The 16,563-nt window shown below is 40.0% G+C and overlaps 2 protein-coding genes across 2 annotated transcripts; one reads left to right on the top strand and one right to left on the bottom strand.

Annotated features, from left to right (window-relative positions):
* Positions 1-416: 416 nt before the first annotated feature.
* On the top strand, positions 417-1,852 carry LOC114353752 (cytidine deaminase). The gene is made up of 2 exons (XM_028305850.1): positions 417-602; positions 1,348-1,852. The coding sequence occupies exons 1-2, from the start codon at positions 566-568 to the stop codon at positions 1,767-1,769; spliced, it is 459 nt and encodes a 152-aa protein (XP_028161651.1). The 5' UTR covers positions 417-565; the 3' UTR covers positions 1,770-1,852.
* Positions 1,853-2,050: 198 nt separating this feature from the next.
* On the bottom strand, positions 2,051-15,618 carry TOR1 (target of rapamycin). The gene is made up of 10 exons (XM_028305845.1): positions 15,396-15,618; positions 11,971-15,314; positions 11,722-11,891; positions 11,361-11,646; positions 9,536-11,277; positions 7,900-8,059; positions 7,194-7,409; positions 6,258-6,629; positions 5,404-5,718; positions 2,051-3,598 (listed from the first exon to the last, which is right to left on the bottom strand). Exons 1-10 carry the CDS (start codon positions 15,616-15,618, stop codon positions 3,164-3,166), a joined length of 7,263 nt encoding a protein of 2,420 aa, XP_028161646.1. The 3' UTR covers positions 2,051-3,163.
* Positions 15,619-16,563: the final 945 nt, after the last annotated feature.

Below are 16,563 nucleotides of genomic sequence, written 5' to 3'. Positions count from 1 at the left end.
AGAAACAGCATAATATAATTTCTAGCACAGTGTTTAGAAAGACGGGTTCTCTCGACTCGGTTCTGGGTTCAATTTTTAAGTGAGTTATTCAGTGCGAAAAGTATTTGCTATAACTAGACATGGGATGGTCAAAATATTCCTCAGGCTTCGCAAGAAGCTGTAGAAGTTAGAATCGCTCAAATAGGTAGGTACATATTCCGCTAAAACAACAATTTAAAATTTTAATCAGATCTTAGTTATCACCAAGATAAAATTGGAAGATTGTGTTTTGAACAAGATCTCAATAATATCATTGAAAAGATTATCCTTAATCTTAATGACATAACTAAGTATATTAAAGTGAAATTTTCGATAAAAAAATATCCCCGGTTTATTGAGTTTCGATGATATAAAGCTACAGTACACAGATGTTTACGATCACAAAGGACATATTCAATCAAGAGCGGCAATATCTATCTAATCAACGATCGTTGGCGTTAATCAGTGGGCCGGTGACCGCGGCCCGAGCCACACGCGCGCCCGCGCACTCGCCCGAAGCGATATAAATACGATACAGCGCTGCGCTATGGACAACTTTCAAGTCTTGGACTTCACTTCGCTGAGTAAGTATTAAGAACTTTTAACAATCAAAACTTTAAGTATTTTTAGATTACTACATCCGAACAAAATTTTGATTTAATGTCCCTATTCTAAACATCAAACTAATTACATTTTGTAAGCTAGAGACCGTGATCTATTTTTACACGCTGTAATATCAAAATGTTTCGCTTGCACGTAATTTTTCTCAAGACTCAGATTTTTCCCGCTTGCGTACCTACATATTTGACGATTAGATAATCCAATATTTATTTATTTTATTTATTTATTTATATTAGGGAAACAAACAATATTGATATACAGACAAATAAACACACAAAAAATAGGACAGAAATCAGCAAAGTTTCCACAGTTAAAATTAATACAGAGTGCAGACTAAAAATTAATTAAATAGTAATAAATTATACATTAATTTCTAAATGTCAAATAAATACAATATATATTATTATTATTTGCATTATAAAACAGCCTAGTGACTTGTAGAGATGTAACATTATGCCATGCTCTCCTTAAACTTGATAGTGTTTTTACTTGAAGAAAAGTCATAAATGTGTACTACTTACTGAAATAGTAGTTCTAATACACATTAATTAATTTTCTAATTATTCCTAATAAGTCGCCTATCATATTTAACCTTTAACCAAGTCAGATATAAACAGAAAATAGAGTAATTATGATATCTATCGTATTGACAGATTAAGTACAATAACAGATAATATTTTATACATTAATAATTTAATCTTCTCACAGGCGAGACCGTACAACAGTTACTTCGAGAAGCAGTCGTAGCAAGACAACGAGCATACTGCCCTTATTCAAACTTCGCAGTGGGCGCTGCCATACTGACGGAAGAGGACTCCAAAACTTACTCGGGATGTAACATCGAAAGTTCAACCTTAGCTCCTTCGATATGTGCTGAACGCTGCGCAGTGCCCAAAGCGGTGTCAGAAGGATACCTCAAGTTCAAGATGGTGGCGGTCATCGCTCATCAAACGAACTTCACCGCGCCTTGTGGGGTGTGCAGACAAACCCTCAACGAATTCCGGGGATCGAATGGGGATATCGACATTTACTTAGGGAAGCCCACATTGGATAAAGTGTTATGCACGAAGCTGTCGCAACTACTGCCTCTCTCGTATGTTAGCTTCAAAGAAGACAGCATCAATGTGTAGTTGTGGTCGTGACTCTAGTGCTAATGGACAAGCTTAAAAGTGAAATGTGATTTTATAATTCTAATAAAGGCCGTTAAACGCTATTATTTAAATATACATAATGATAAGGCAGACAGAGCAGGAGCATAACAGTACTTATTATTATTCTGTGGCATAACGAAAACTTCGTGACTCTCCAAACAAATCAAGTTTCTCAAACGCGATTTCTATAATGCCCATAATGTGCCTATTAACTATTGTATTTTACGCAAGAGTATACTGTAAAATTAAAACATTTTAAGTAAGTTTTAAATATTTTATTGCGTCAGTTTATGTACACATAATGTATAAATATAATACTTAATTAACAACTAGGAAATAATATCTATATACAGACTATGTTATAGGAAGCTGGTTCAAAGCAAACAGGAAGTTGTTCTTTAATGACAAGAACATAACGTTTTTATATTTAAATCTATTCTCGACGTATTTATAACGTAAATGCATCGTTGTGTGCAATTCTATTGACGGGTAGTAGGAGTATAATGTTATTGGAAGTATAGTTTCGGCAGTGATAAACGGTATGATTATTTAAAAGTACACTTCGTACATAATATTCTACAGATTTATCAGTTTTCAAGCAGTCTTTAGATGCATGTATTTGCCTCAAGTCACATTTTGCAAGTACACAGTATGACGTTGTTGAGATTAGATGTTTTTCATGTAACAATCATAATTAAATCAATTAGTAGGACAATAACAATCCGATAAATAAATGCAACATTTCCTTAAACATAAGAGGTAGAAACAGATTACAAATGCGGTGGTGATGATAATACACGGGGTTATGTTTTGACAAGCCTACGTTCGGAAAACATATCCTATTACAAAAAACGATGTGGCTTACATAACTAAGGTGTTTAATAAAACGAAGCGTGTTTTACAAAATTCAACGACAAATAGGTTAGGTACAGGGTAATAAAAGTAGAGAAAATATAGTAACAGCTACAATGCTAATATCGCTAGTAACGTGTGATCAGTCTCCTCGACTTACAACAACAGTACCTACATTGTCTCATAAATGCGGTAATCCTGCATTAGAAATGCAAATAAAATATACTATGTATTTTAACAATAAAAAATAAAACTGAATTCTAAACAATTAAACAAAACAAATTAAAGCCATGAAATGAAAGTGTTAGATATGGTGGTGTCTCTGATTTATATTGTAGACAAAAGAAATCATAATAGACTAACTCACGAATTTGATAGTTGACCGTATTTGTATGGCAATAAAAACCAATGATTCTTCGTTCGCTCGGTCGGATGACTTACAAAAAATCTGTCTTGGTATTATAGGTTAATAGCGTCAACTATCCATTTGATGTCGCAAAAGAAGTAATTCTCAGATCAAATTACCAGAAGGGGCACCAGCCGATGTAGCACTGGCAGAGGTTCTCGTTGTTGGTGGCCTGCTTGATGAGCAGGTCGACTTGCTTGGGCACGCTGACCACAGGATCTATGTGGGGGAAGTCGCGGCCGGTCAGTTTGTCGCGGATTCGGTTGAGGATGGCCACGGCTCGCTTGTTGACGTTAACCTCGGGCGGCGCCTCGAGGGACTCGTAATGCAGGTGGTTCCGGGACCGACTGGGCAGAGTGTAGGAGGAGTCGATGTCGGAAGAGAAGGTGGAGGCGGTGAGCGAGTGGCGGTCGTTGTCGACCAGTCGCCAGTTGAGCAGCGGGTCGTAGACGAACGCCTCGAGCACCGCCATCACGCTGTCCCGGTGTTTGTGCAGCACGTGCATCACGGATTCGCACGTGAAGCGGTATGTGCCTTCGATGCCCGTCACCTGGATACGAAACACTTATGAATGTTGGGACCTCAAACGGCAATATCTTATTCATGCAATGGACTAACTAAAGACAAGAGTCGTCGGTAGCACATCGGACTATACGTGTTTGTTGCAAAGTCACCAGTACTACGTCGAAATAAGTTTTGTCTCGATGTGGCATCGTCTGTACAATTTAATATTGCATGCTCAATATGAGCAATCTGTTGTAACGAATTTTATGCCTTAACAACTGCAAACTGTACACAGAAAAAGCAATAAATACATTATATTCTATTCTATTCTATTCTAAGATGTTATTATTTGACATCTATCTACAACTTCTAATTCTTTTTGCTTGCATGGACTTAACATCTATCACAAACATTTTCAGTATGACAATCTGTGCCACCCATTGCTGGGTAATAAAATTAGTCCAATGCCAAACTGAGCACGATTGCGATAAAAAAAAGCGATAAATTCCCAATTATTAGGAAGCATAATCTAAAGTAAATATTTTTTTACTATCTAATGAACAAAGCAAAATAAAAAATTATGTACTACCCTTAAAATAATAAATGTTTGTTTAGTTAGTTAATTTAAATAGACACTAACAAAATATTAAAATTAGTGTTTAGTCAGGGATATAACCAAGTAGTCATCATCGTGCTAGTGACCAAAACAAAACAAATGAGATCATATCATTGATTGCTACAAAAGCAATTGTTTTAGCTGTAATGGCCTCTCCTAACGAAGTAATTGTCGCGAGAAATGAGTCGCCGGCTTAAACGATTAAAAGACAACAGTTTAATTGCCAAAAGCGTTGGCGTATCTTTTAATTCACATCACATTGTCCAATTAAATAACTGGAAAAATATGCGAAATGTTAAGTCATCATGATGCTAACAACAGAGACAACATTCTCAAAATCACTACAAAACAAGCAATGATGTGATAATTTTGAGAATATCACTGATCACGTTAAAATTTGGTCACGTTTAATTATCGAAACGTTATTATTTGAACTCTGAAAGGTAGCTAGGAGGAAAGTAAAGCAATAGCTTTGAGTGTTATTATTTCTCTACTTAGTTTGTTTTATTTTAAATTATAATGTCTTCTTTTCATAAATACGCAATAGTTATTATTTGTTGAAGCATCCTAGATTTTATCTGTACTTATGGATTAGCGTAATAGCGTAACAATCAAATCGATTCCTGTAGAACAACCAATTAATCTTTGTTTTGTACTCGTCGACCTTGTGATAGCATTATTCAGATATAAATAAGCGTAAATAGATTTGAAATCAGCATTTGTATAATAGGAACTATGTGCAGTTATGGCCGCAAAAATTGTTAGTTAAAAAATCTTATATGTAAAGAACCGACGAAAGGAGGAGGAGTAGGTTTTCAAGTGTAGAACACGTCTCGGCAAACGTAGCATAGGACGACCATTTGCTCTATGGACCGACGACCTTCAGAAGATAGCTAGCAACTGCTAGATGTAAAATGAGATCGTAAGCATAAGCCTGTCCCAAGGAACGCCACAAAGCACAATGTACAGCGACAGCACATCAGACTATTCATCTTTGTTGCAAAATAACCCCTATTACAACGCAATAAGATGCCACAGTGTATTGTATAGCTGATGTGCCGTCACCTGTACATAAGCACAAGATTGGACTGCCATTGGCTGAAATAATGACAATCGACAATGTTTCTGTACAAACCAGTCGAGTTAACTGCGTACTGGCCGTGACGTCACATCGACTCTCCGAATCGTACGCGGACGGATGAGTTAGCTCGATCGGGTTGTAAAGTACATCTTACCTCCATAGCATTAATCAGCATTCTTGTCAGTCTGAAGGGGATCTTCTCAGGATATTTCTCTCTCGTCTGCGTCACCTCGAAGCAGTCTCCGAAGTCGATGTGCAGGACCTTCCCAGTGACTCGGTGCAGCATGATATTGGAGGGGTGTCGGTCGCCCAGGCCGAGGATATAGCCCACCATGCTCATGACTGCCAGCGAGCGCGTGTAGTTGGTGCGCCGCTCGAACCACGCCTCAGCGGAGGGACTCTTCAGCCATAGAAGGCGGGCTAGGTCGTTGCCAGGCGTTTGTGATAGGGTGTACTCGAATACTTCCACCTGATTCAAGATGGCATTGTTTAAATAATTTGTTAAAATCCCAGTTTCTAAGGGGTAAATAGAAGCGTGTATTCATTAAGCCAAATTTTGTTCAAATGTGAAATTTTAAGTTGTGCACAACTGAGAATCATGTGTTGCGCGTCAATGAGGGTTTTCGCGATTGAAAAATCCGCCAGATGGCAATACGTAGACGCGAGGTCCAAATGCTGCATGATTGGTGGATTTGCAAATTGATTGCAATGCATTGTCAAAAATAACCAATCATGCAGCATTTGGACCGCGATAACCTTCATTGTTTGTCTAATAATGAGATAAAAGACAACTTCTTCAGATTTATTTTGACAATAGTTTGTGAACTACTTTTCAGCCTTATCATACATGTTAAATATTTTTGTCTTAATGTTATGCATTATAAACTACAGGTGATAAGTGTTATCATTGTTTCTGGGTCATAAAACAAAGCAATAATTTGGCTAGTTGTGGGTCATAAAGCAATAACGGCGTCACGCGCACACAACGTGACAGACTAATCCGCTGACCTTGTGCTTGAGCATGAGGTTCTGGTAGTCGGAGGCCATGCGCAGCATGATCTGCTGCTCGGTGTTGAGCGCCATCTTGTTGGTCTTCTTGTCGCGGTAGTCGCTGATGAGGTTGTACAGCGTGTCGCAGTGCGGCACCCAGCCGATGAGGCCCGAGTTGGGCGACAGCGGAATGACGGCGTAGCGCTGGATGGCCAGGTCGTGACGTAATGTGCTCGCGTCGGCTCGTAGGAGAGTATTGACGAGCCCGAACAGCTGCATCACTCGCTCGTCCTGCCGAAGATCCTCGTGGCCTTTCAATAGGAACATGTACTGCTTGCCGTCCGAGCCGTGGATGGTCAGCCGCCGCGGGCGTTGCTTCGACTTGATCACCTGCGATGAATGTTGTCAGTCGTTACACATTTCAAACTTTCATTGTACTGTCTGTTTTTGGATGGGAAATGTTTGGTTTATACACTGGAAGACTTGAGCTCAAGGCGAAGCGGAGCGTGAATAACCAATAAGATTTAATTCTGTCAATTTCATTCAATCTGAATGACATTTCATTGGTTATTTAAAACACTTTTCCGCTCCGCTTCACCTCGGTGAATCCCGGCGCCTTACACTTTATTGTATTGGGATTTCGCTGGGGGCAAGACCATGTAGGATGAGCACGAGAATGATAACGGGACTGTTCCAATACAAAGGGTCGACTTTGGAGTACTTTCCGTCGAGCGGCTCCTACAGTAGCTTTGTCAGCCCAAACTGGTGCACCGTAGCAGATCGAGCACGAGGATGACAGTTTACAGTTCAGTATAGTCAGACCTGCAGGTGGCTGTGTATGTGCTGGATGCGCGTGACGCGCGCGCCGGGCACGTAGGAGCCGGGCACGCACAGCGCCAGGCCGCGCGCCGCGTGCAGGCGGCGGCTGACGTACAGCGCACTGCGCCCACTGACCTGCAGGTGGCTGTGTATGTGCTGGATGCGCGTGACGCGCGCGCCGGGCACGTAGGAGCCGGGCACGCACAGCGCCAGGCCGCGCGCCGCGTGCAGGCGGCGGCTGACGTACTGCAGCTCGAGCGACTGCAGCGAGCGGAACTGCGCCATGATGCGCCGCAGCACCTGGTAGTACAGCTCCCACGCCTCGTTCAGGTACCGGTCTTCGCCTGTTGCCTGCGCGAATAACGATGCCACGTATTAGCACTGATCCCGGTAGATATAGTCAGCCACAGATCACAGAAACGAACTAAACTAATGGGAGATGTGAAAAGTGGGCGGGGCCAGTGTCGCAGCAATATGCCCAAAAACAGAACACATCGCTCGCGACAGCAATGATGACAGCGGCGACGTTATATCTGTAAACAGTTTACATTGCTTGCGTAGTACTAAAGATTAATCGTACGTTGAGTACTGATACCGCAGTGGATAATGAGCACATTCAAACTAACAAATTCATTCAATCGCACGTCACTGCATGTCTAGTGGTGCTTTACATACATTACTTGTAACCTGGTATGCGAACAAATAGTCGTACTGAATGCAATGTGTGTGTGAATTTCCAATGCGACACTGGGTTTCGAACTCGGCGCATTAGTCGGCATCTCTTTAGATCTCTATGGTAAAATATTATGCACACATTTACATTAACATCTTCGCCTCCTACCTTATAAAGTTCACTCCACCGTTGAGCCTCTTTGAGGTCTCTGCCGTACATCTGAAGGAACGAAATCTCTTTCAACGTTTCCGCTGGACGATCGAGCATGGCGTGCATTTTGTCCAGAGTTTTGAACATGCTTCTGTAGTCCTTTTCGGTTGCATAATATCTGCAACAATTAAGGCCATGATTTTCCAAATTGTCGATATTTGACCGATTTTGTTTGCAAATAGTTTCTAAATGAAAAGATATTTTAGCAAACAAAAAATTGTCGGAGTAAGTTAATGTCTTTAACTAGGGCGACAACTTTTCCAAAACACGATATTGCATAGTTTGTCCGATAAAAAAAAATCCCAAAGAAGTACGTCGACGGCTTTTTTGTTTTACTCTCATATATTCATTTTTAACATTTTACACTTAAAATATCTACTAATAGATAGGACTTTGTATTTTCTAGGTCGACAACTTTTCAAAATTTTGTTATTGCGTCTTATTTAGTTACTATGTTGAAAAAATGTGAAAAAATCGGCCATGACGGCTTGAACAATCTCAATCAGTCGCGCGGTGGCGCTTACGGAGGACGGACGCGTGTCAGTTTTATTCCTGTGACAGTTCGCGATTTGTCAATATTTTTGACAAAATCGCCTCTGTCTGGCGGGTGGCGAGTCACAGTATAATAATATCAGTATTACTGGAGAAAGCTAAGAATTTTCAATCATGGATGATANCTGAATTATAAAACTAGATGGCAATACAGTTATTTAATTGATACCATAAATAATTATTTTAGAAGTTTACTGCTTGAATCTGAGTTAAAAATTATAAAAGGGCAGAAGAGGACCTCTAGGCAAGTTGTTTTGAGGATTGTTTACTATTTCTGGGTTTACAATGATTAATTTAGAGTCATTTGCTTAAATAGAATAGCAATACGTAAAAGAACATTAGTATTTCATATTAAAATGGAGTTTACATTTTTGTGATCATTTGCTTACTATTTTTGTCGGTAAAAAGTATTTGTTTGACTTAATATTATCATCTTTATTTGACATTATTGATTGACAAACATTTGTGTGCATGAACATTATAATAATGTTTGTTTCGGGCTGGGTGTTTTCTAACCATAATATGAATGTATTTATTTATGTTATGTTATTTAAGTAATATGTTCATATCCTATAGTACAAGCTTTGCTTAGTTTGAGACTAGAGGCGCAGTGTTAAAATATTATGTCGAAGGATATTTAAATTATTATTTATTTATTCACTATTTGAAGGTTACGGTTTAATCCAACTTACGGCTTGTTTTTACACTGTGGCGTCATCGCGTCGCGCGAGTGTCAGCACGAGTGTCAGTGCGAGGTGTGCGGGGGCTGAGGTAACGAATGCACGGCATCGAGGCGGTAAATCCTAGCCTTAACTCTGTTATTCTCTAAATATCGAGATATTATGTAAAGAAAATCGGTCCACCCACAAGGTGGACCGATGACCTGATAAAGGTAGCGGGAAGGCGCTGGATGCAGGCCGCTACCAACCGTGCGATGTGGAAGTCATTGGGGGAGGCCTATGTTCAGCAGTGGACGTCCTGTGGCTGAAATGATGATGATGATGTAAAGAAAATAAAAGACGAAAAGAGGAGATTAAAATACCTTGAGGCCTCATCGATGGCTATGATGACCTGATCGTGCCACAATATTGCCACCTTTATCAACTCCTCGGATATTATGGCAGCTTCGTTGACTAGATTCTGAGAGTGAGAGCACATCGTCTTTAGAATATAGCTGGCCGCATTCTTGCGAGTCACGAAAGAAGATTTCGTGGCCACCGTCAAAGGATAGACCAAGGCTTGCGGGTGCAGCTTACTGATATCGATCAATAGAATGTGCACCAACTTGGCGACGAGGGTCCTTGGGGAATCTATTCGAGCGATAAGTTGTGGAATCACTTGCAGCCAGATTTTAATATCTATCTGCCTTATTCCTTCAAACAATGCATCATAAATAGCAGGATTATGGCCGTAGTCAAACCAAAGAGTCAAAAGTCTCAAAGTGTCTTGGAGAGCACTGCCATTTGACAAGCTAATAGACTTGAAGAATCCTTCAATAGCTGGAATAGTATATGTGTTGATAAAATCTGTTCTCAGGACTTTCTTTTCACCAGAACCTCCTGCTATGCTGCTTTCAGATACATTGTCTTGCTGTTTGTAGAATAAGACCGTTTCAAAATTCATACACGCCCAGGCGTGACACGCTTTGTACCAATCAGGCGCTAGGTTTGTCGCAGCCGCGTAGTTTCTCAATATTTCAGGAATCGACAGCTCATTGATTTCTTGGAGTGATTCACACCACGATCCTAGTTTTAAATGGCAACGAGCTAAAAGTCTGGATTGCTCATCGTTGTCTGGCTCAGAGCTGTCTACAAATCTCTGCAAAACATCGTATGCAAAACGTTTGTTGCCAGCATCCCAAAGATTTTTACTGTACGACAAAACTACTCTCGGTTCCTGCACTCGCAATAATATGTCAGGATTGTTAACGGGATCGCAACCTAAAATAGAAAGCACTATCTTGTGTGCTTGATTGAAGGCGCCAGTTTTTCTGCAGAGAGATGCGAATTTCAGCCAAGTCTGAAAATCTTCGCGAGGGGAGAGTACCAGTCCCCGTATTTGCAGCATCTTTCTCCAATCTTCGACGAGCCGCTGGCCTCCTTGGAGTCTCAGCCACCAACTTTTCCTTATCGTATTTCTTCTTTCCTCGACTAGTTTGTAGGTGACGACTTCTTCCAATTCCGTCAAGAGCTGTGCGTTTACTAGAGCCCCGTAAGCTCGTTGGTAGCTCTCGCCGACCACGGCTGTCAGTTCTGTGTCCAACATGCCTCTGGCTGAATCAATGTAATGTCTGGATTCCGACCACTGCCCATCATGGATAGATAATATCGCGCGGTAAAATGCACCTTCCTGAGACTCTTCAGATACGCAGTCGACAAACTTTTTCATCGAATCCCATTCTTGCAGACCCCAAGAGGCTGCGGCTGCCATTTTGGCGGATTTTTGTTTGACGTCTTCGTCTAGAGTAGTCCACTGATCCGTGGTGATGTCGTAAAGCTTACGCCATTCACCCATAGCTTCTAAGCATCGCATGAGCCCGAGTTTGGATTCGTTATCCTGAGGTTCCACTTCGAGGTTCTTACTGTAGAGGTCCAACGCTTGCTCCCAGTTATGCAGTTTCTCGTACCAGCGCACGTGCACATTCAACGAGCATTTGCCATCTTTTTGTTGCGTGATGACTCTCTCCAGAAGCCCATTTGCGGCTTCTTTTTGTTGGAGTTTGTTATTGATGTGTATAAGAGCTTCAACTACTTGTGTGGATGGATTCTTTTTGTATTCTTCTTCCTAAAAATAAAAGATGATGAGTAACAAAAAGACAGCGAAGGAAACAAATAGTTGTTAGGTGAAATGAGTACTATTTAAGGTACCTTATAATAAAGGGCTTTTGCAAAAGCTCTGCAACTTATTGCGGTGTCTCCGAGCAGTTTGATGGGTATAGGCAAAGAGCCTTTCTCACAATGTTCCATGAACTCTGCGAGATTCAACACAGCCAATGCCAGTTCGGGCGAGTCCGGGACTGTCAGCGCTCTCTCGAGGGAGGTGACGAGCTCCTTGCGCGCGCGCTCGTCTAGTTCCGTCCAGCAAGACATGAAGGCCAGGTTGAACAGATCCCGAGCCAGTTGTGGGTAATGCTGCGCTAATGACGAACAAGCCCTAGAATAAATAAACATATTTTATATTCCATGAATCTCTTTGTGAACAATTAAATGTTAAAGCTCTAAAATTTACCTCAAAGCAGGGCTGTTAGATTCAGTGAGAAACCCAATGCTTAAATGGCGCAGCCACTCGTGCCAGTCTTCTTTGGATATTATGTTCATGGTAGTCCAGCACTTGCGGAGGTTATTAACATTGACGGTCAGCTTCTGTATACTTTGCAAATCAGCAGTGTTAGACAAAACCTAAAATTAACATATCCTTAGTTATTATGTACGAAATTTAATAAATCTGAAATCTTTCTGCTAGTATTAGAATACTTACATCACTCTTCTGATTACGCAGTCGCGACCTAGTTTCATCCAAATAATCATCATCAGATGCAAGTGTTGATATAACTTGCAACCGCGTCACCAACACGATGTAATTTGAACACACGATTTTGTGCTTCAGCATCAGTCTCTCGACTGAGGGGATGTAGTCTATGTACTCACGGCCGAGCTGGACGATCAGCGCGCAAAGCGTGTTCATTGCTGTTGATCTCAGAGTGGGATTATTCTCCAATACCTTCGCCAGTGCTTGAATGATAATGGCCGAATACGGTTTTAAATACAAGTACATAGACAAATGATCCATAGTTTCCATTGCTAGTCTGGATATAGATATCGGTATATTTTTACCATCAAATAAGTTCGTGATCGCGGGAACCACTGATAGAAGAACATCATCCAGATTATTTTCGAATTTTTGGATGGTGTACAACAATTTTTCAGTCAGAAACTTGTCTTTACTTTTATCATACTTTAGTACTCTCAGAATATTTGGCAATATTTTTCTGAGATAAACTTTAAACTCTGTTCCGATTGCGACCGTTATGTGCTCCACCAGCATTATAAGTGTGGGCTGCAAATGACTGTCAGGAGTCCAATACTCCCTAATCATGTCAAATATATCTTCAAGATAATTCCGAATATGTATTTTCACAACAGATATTAGCTGTGCCAGCTGAGTCAGCAGAAACTCGCGGAAACTGCTGTTCTCTGTGTTGCGTATTACGTACAGTAGGCTCGGCGTGACGCGGGAAATGTAAGGAACGCATTTAATGCCTAATGACTGAAAGATTATCGTCACTGAGTGCACCACACTCGTGTGATGTTGCGCCAACTGGGGATCTCGTAAAATACTCATCAATGACGTAACCACAATGGCTGGATAGAATTCATCAAGGACTAGTGGAGCCATTTTAACCAACATATCACTTACATTTGTGTCATAATAATCATTTTTCGACGATTCTGTAATGGGTATCAGAGTTGAAACTGTTTGGAAATCGATCAATCCCTTGTTTACTTTATGCTTGTATGGATCTAATGCTCCTAACAACCCTAACACTTTTATAGTCTCTCGCCTGTCTCGCGATTGTTGCTCACTTCTTAGAAAACTTAACAATAAATCCATTAAATGTGGGTACTCCATATAAGGCATGATAACGTGACCTGTGGCACTTATAACTTGCCCAAACGACCACAGTGCAATGCTTCGTTTTTCTGGTTGATTTGGATCTGACAATAATTCTACTTGAAATGACAGCAGCTCATCTAACCACTGGTTTAAAGCGTGTCCACCGCCATTCACTTCTGCTAAATCGCCAATAGCTTTCAATATAATAGAAACCATAGTTGTGTTGCTATCTTCTTGTTTCAATCTAGGTACAAGTACTTTGAGGATAATATCCACAAACTGCTGAGTTATCCTTGGAGCATGACATATAATATTATTAATCATTCGTAATGATTGCTCCTTATTCCGTGTAGATTCAGAATGTTGCAATTCCATTAGGATCTGCACGAATAATTGGCGCATTGTGGGTGTAGTATAGCTCGGATTAATGTTGCTCAGTCGCCCCACGACACATAGAGCTAGTTCACTCACCTCACTATTAGAATCATTTATAGCTACAAAAAGACAGCTTAAATGTTCTTCATTAGCTAAGTGTTTATCAAATACTGGATTTGTAAATACCTCTAGTACTCTGTAACGGACTTCTTGATCAAAATCTGAACGCCCTACAGCCAAGAGTTTACCGAGTGACTCATCAATGATTAAATTTAAAGTTCTTGAATTTGTCTGTGAGCTTCTTTCAACAGCTTTGACTAACAACTTGGCTGCTGTTTTAACGGCTTCTAAGCGTATATCATGTTGCTCACTCAGTAAGTAGTGGTCTGTGCATCTTCTAATAAAGGACATAATTGTATTGGTCCATTCAAAATCAAATGATCCTAAAGTGCGCAATGCAAGCACTAGTTTTGTAGCATCATGTGGCTCTACTAGCATTGCTGTAGACATCATGTGGACAATCTGTTGTTCTGAATTGTTAGGCACATAGGGCTTTTTTCTTAATATTAATGACAACATATTTATTAGTCTGTCAGTTATATCTTTTTTCAAAGAGGGCATATTTTGGCTAAGCTCTTTAAAACAAGTGGTGAGCTGTGGGCTTAAGCCTGTGGCACACATAGGATCTAATAACTCTTTTACATCATTTACAACATTTTCTTTCATGGCATATCCTAACAATGTTACACAGTTGAACAATGGAGTATCTGATCCATTGCGTTTCTTTGGTGTTTCTTTCACAGGGAGGGTAAGTTTAATTATTTCAATGATCCTTGGTAGGTACTGTTGAATGTCTGATTCAACAGCAACACAAATCAGACCCAATGTGGTAAAAGCCATAGCCTTTTCTTTTTCTCTACCTCTCAGAAAGGTAATAAGGTGGTTGATTGTAGACTTGAGATGTCTTCTTGCAAATGACTCTCTGTTGAAAGCAGCAAGTCTTGGTATTAACAGAAGCAACAACTGGTGGACATGATGAGACCTAGAAATTTGCTGGGCCATCACATCTGAGCAGATTTTTTCATAATACTCTGTGATCAACTTTTTGCAAATATTAGATTCATATATGGGAGTATTTTGATTTGTATCATCAGTACTCAATGACCATGCATTTTGGACTTTAGAACTCAAGGAGGACATGTCATCAGATGTCTCTTGTTCAGCATCCAGTTTTTGCATCAGCATGGTATACTTTTTCTCCCAGGCTGCATTGGAACATCTCAAGAGTTCATTCAATATCAAGAGTGCACCATGCACATGGTCATCTCTGCTGAGCCCTCGGTCTCTAGGAGCTTGATCTGTGAAAGATGTCACAGCCTCTTCATAACATTCAGAATACCATTGAATTTTATTGCTATTTTCAGGGATTTCTCTCTGGGCTGTCATTCCCAGTGCGGCTCTCAATGCCTTGGCTGCTGCTTCTCTTATCTGATCTTTCGGGTCTCGAAGAGCAACGACTATGTGTTTGAAAAAATGATGTATATGTTGATAAAAATATGAGGGCATAGCTATAGCTAGTTCTCGAAGAATGAGGACAGCTGAAAGTCGTTTTCCTTCGTTTCTTTCTTCCGCTAGCCATTCATAAGCTCTTTTTATTTCATATTCAACATATTCTCCCCGTTTTACACCTAATGATGCTGCTAAGCGACCCATGGTTTTGGCTGCTAATTCTAAAACACTTATGTCAGTTGATGGAAAGATATTTCCCAAGTAATTTGCATAGCGGATGGTTCTCGTCTTAGTTGTTTCTGTATCTCCACCAATGAGGCAAACTGGAAAATTAAGTATGTTTGATTGACACAATATTATGGTAGCATTAGTAACCATACAATTTTAAAAATAATAACACCTACCTATAGTAAGAATGCCGGCTTTCTTCTCGTGGTTGTCATAGCTGGAAGTCATCGTGTGGATGTGCTGGTTAAAATCATCCAGGATCTGCGTCATCCCTTCCTGAGACATTTCACGCAGCTCAGTCTTCGCGAAATGTAATAACTCTCGAATGGCCCTGTGCCGCGTCTCTGTGTGACGAGCCTTCAGCCCACACACCAAATCAGCCACTACGTTATTAGACATCACGTCAATTTATAATTAAACTTAGTTCCAAAAAAATCAGGTTATAGCCTCTTCTGGCACCATTACCAATTCACAATACGTTCTTTGGTAACTTATATTAAAAAATCACTTATTTAAGTTCACATTTTAGTAGCTTTTGCGGATGTTTTTGTTCAGAATTGATAAAGTTTTTCTGAAATCCAAAATATAAACAAATATTACAAACATGCGGCCATTGACCACTAAATGACAGCTGTAGGTAGGGACGTGACACATTACAATAAAAAGAATCGACTAATTATAGATGACCCACGCTGAACTGTCCCGCCAAACTCAATGACAGGGGGGCGCTACCATCGTTCAACTATACGGTTTCCAACATGGCAAAAATCTGAAACAGCGATCCGGTATTGACGGTGGCGCCCCACTGTCAATGTCATCGACAGGACAGTCCAGTATTTTGGAACTATACAAAATCAGCCTGAATCAACTACTTTACTTTATTTTATCAATAAGTTTAAAGTAGTCAATTTGCTATTCTTTTAATAGAATTAATAAATCACAGGCTTATCAGTGGCAAAATAAAAATCATTATTGGGGTTTTATTCTAATCTAACAGTCTATAGTCTCCTCATTAAACGTTTGGATGTTGATGATTTTTATAGTAATAAATGATATAGTAATCTTTTAAACCATCGTTTTTAAAACGAATTTAAAAGAAACTATGCAGCATTTTCTCAGCTTTTAATCTTGAGGAGTTTTTTTCTCGCGTGAATTTTGCTCTCGGTTTATTGCTGACTCGCGCACTATACAAAGTTGAAAGACTTTCACATTAATTATGATATTTAAAAAGCTTGTACGCTTTTCATTAAAAAATAAGCGAGATGACTACGTTGACATGACATTACGATAGTCATAAAAATTAGTCGATTGTATTTATTTTATTTTAAGAATTCACGAACGCAT

The sequence above is a fragment of the Ostrinia furnacalis genome, unplaced genomic scaffold (assembly GCF_004193835.3).
Source record: "Ostrinia furnacalis isolate ACB-3 unplaced genomic scaffold, ASM419383v2 OfSCF1803, whole genome shotgun sequence".
Lineage (NCBI taxonomy): Eukaryota > Metazoa > Arthropoda > Insecta > Lepidoptera > Crambidae > Ostrinia > Ostrinia furnacalis.
Note: the sequence above shows the minus strand (reverse complement) of the source record. Positions and strands in the feature narration are given on the sequence as shown.